The 2,835-nt window shown below is 57.4% G+C and overlaps 1 protein-coding gene across 1 annotated transcript; it reads left to right on the top strand.

The window, feature by feature from the left end:
- LOC129835152 (uncharacterized) lies at positions 1-1,863 on the top strand. The gene has a single exon (XM_055900564.1). The coding sequence runs from the start codon at positions 1-3 to the stop codon at positions 1,861-1,863; it is 1,863 nt and encodes a 620-aa protein (XP_055756539.1).
- The last annotated feature ends 972 nt before the right edge of the window (positions 1,864-2,835 follow it).

Raw genomic sequence — 2,835 nt, 5'->3', positions numbered from 1 at the left:
ATGGCAGTCCCCCTCCATACCTCTTCCCATGGCAGTCCCCCTCCATACCTCTTCCCATGGCAGTCCCCCTCCATACCTCTTCCCATGGCAGTCCCCCTCCATACCTCTTCCCATGGCAGTCCCCCTCCATACCTCTTCCCATGGCAGTCCCCCTCCATACCTCTTCCCATGGCAGTCCCCCTCCATACCCCTTCCCATGGCAGTCCCCCTCCATACCCCTTCCAATGGCAGTCCCCCTCCATACCTCTTCCCATGGCAGTCCCCCTCCATACCTCTTCCCATGGCAGTCCCCCTCCATACCCCTTCCAATGGCAGTCCCCCTCCATACCCCTTCCCATGGCAGTCCCCCTCCATACCTCTTCCCATGGGAGTCCCCCTCCATACCTCTTCCCATGGCAGTCCCCCTCCATACCCCTTCCCATGGCTGTCTCCCTCCATACCTCTTCCCATGGCAGTCCCCCTCCATACCTCTTCCCATGGCAGTCCCCCTCCATACCCCTTCCCATGGCAGTCCCCCTCCATACCCTTTCCCATGGCAGTCCCCCTCCATACCCCTTCCCATGGCAGTCCCCCTCCATACCCCTTCCCATGGCAGTCCCCCTCCATACCCCTTCCCATGGCAGTCCCCCTCCATACCACTTCCCATGGCAGTCCCCCTCCATACCCTTTCCCATGGCAGTCCCCCTCCATACCCTTTCCCATGGCAGTCCCCCTCCATACCCCTTCCCATGGCAGTCCCCCTCCATACCCCTTCCCATGGCAGTCCCCCTCCATACCCCTTCCCATGGCAGTCCCCCTCCATACCACTTCCCATGGCAGTCCCCCTCCATACCCCTTCCCATGGCAGTCCCCCTCCATACCACTTCCCATGGCAGTCCCCCTCCATACCTCTTCCCATGGCAGTCCCCCTCCATACCTCTTCCCATGGCAGTCCCCCTCCATACCTCTTCCCATGGCAGTCCCCCTCCATACCTCTTCCCATGGCAGTCCCCCTCCATACCCCTTCCCATGGCAGTCCCCCTCCATACCCCTTCCCATGGCAGTCCCCCTCCATACCCCTTCCCATGGCAGTCCCCCTCCATACCCCTTCCCATGGCTGTCCCCCTCCATACCTCTTCCCATGGCAGTCCCCCTCCATACCCCTTCCCATGGCAGTCCCCCTCCATACCCTTTCCCATGGCAGTCCCCCTCCATACCCCTTCCCATGGCAGTCCCCCTCCATACCCCTTCCCATGGCAGTCCCCCTCCATACCTCTTCCCATGGCAGTCCCCCTCCATACCCCTTCCCATGGCAGTCCCCCTCCATACCCCTTCCCATGGCAGTCCCCCTCCATACCTCTTCCCATGGCAGTCCCCCTCCATACCCCTTCCCATGGCAGTCCCCCTCCATACCCCTTCCCATGGCAGTCCCCCTCCATACCTCTTCCCATGGCAGTCCCCCTCCATACCTCTTCCCATGGCAGTCCCCCTCCATACCTCTTCCCATGGCAGTCCCCCTCCATACCTCTTCCCATGGCAGTCCCCCTCCATACCTCTTCCCATGGCAGTCCCCCTCCATACCCCTTCCCATGGCAGTCCCCCTCCATACCCCTTCCCATGGCAGTCCCCCTCCATACCCCTTCCCATGGCAGTCCCCCTCCATACCTCTTCCCATGGCAGTCCCCCTCCATACCTCTTCCCATGGCAGTCCCCCTCCATACCTCTTCCCATGGCAGTCCCCCTCCATACCCCTTCCCATGGCAGTCCCCCTCCATACCCCTTCCCATGGCAGTCCCCCTCCATACCCCTTCCCATGGCAGTCCCCCTCCATACCCCTTCCCATGGCAGTCCCCCTCCATACCTCTTCCCATGGCAGTCCCTTAGGCATGGCCCCCATAGCATCGTACAGAGCGCCACAGAGAGTGTTGTGCAGACCTCACTACCCTCTGGAGAGCCTTACGGTTGTGAGCGGAGCAGTTGCCATACCAGGCGGTGATACAGCCTTACAGGATGCTCTCGATTGTGCATCTGTAAAAGTTTGTGAGTGTTTTTTGACAAGCCAAATTTCTTCAGCCTCCTGAGGTTGAAAAGGCGATGTTGTGCCTTCTTCACCACGCTGTCTGTGCGGCTGGACCATTTCAGTTTGTCCGTGATGTATTCGCCGAGGAACTTAAAACTTTCCATCTTCTCCACTACTGTCCCGTCGATGTGGATGGGGCGGGGGGTGCTCCCTCTGCTGTTTCCTCAAGTCCACGATCATCTCCTTTGTTTTGTTGACATTGCGTGTGAGGTTACTTCCCTGACACCAGTGACCTCATTTGTGTCAGTAAATGTTAAGCATCACTGCCGTCAACATCGTCGTCACCGCCAATGTCGTCATGACCGTCATCTAGAGAATTCCTCATTTGCCTGTAGTGTGTTTCCGCGGTTATTACAGCTGATGACTCACAGACACCGCCTGCTATGGTGGCCTGCTAGGGTCATTACCAACAACAATGAAGTATTTAGTGGAGATGGAAAAAATTAGCATAAGGAAAAAAACTGCTGGCCTCATGGAGGGAAATACTGTGCCAGTTTGAATACACATTGTAGACTATGTGGGAGTGGGAGGGGTAATGGAATGCAGGCAATGGTCGCATCCCAAATGGCCACCCTATCCCCTATACAGTACACTACTTTTGACCAGGGCCTATAGGGCTCTGGTCAAATGTAGTGCACTATGTAGGGAATAGGGTGCCATTTGGGAAGCGGACCTTGTTTCGGTTTTTCTTTGTTAACTAGAAAAGACCGCATCATGGATCCTGAGAGCAAGTGCTGTATAATACACGGCAAATCTGATTGACTGTAATGTGATTG

This window comes from Salvelinus fontinalis, chromosome 3 (assembly GCF_029448725.1).
Source record: "Salvelinus fontinalis isolate EN_2023a chromosome 3, ASM2944872v1, whole genome shotgun sequence".
Classification (NCBI taxonomy): domain Eukaryota; kingdom Metazoa; phylum Chordata; class Actinopteri; order Salmoniformes; family Salmonidae; genus Salvelinus; species Salvelinus fontinalis.
Note: the sequence above shows the minus strand (reverse complement) of the source record. Positions and strands in the feature narration are given on the sequence as shown.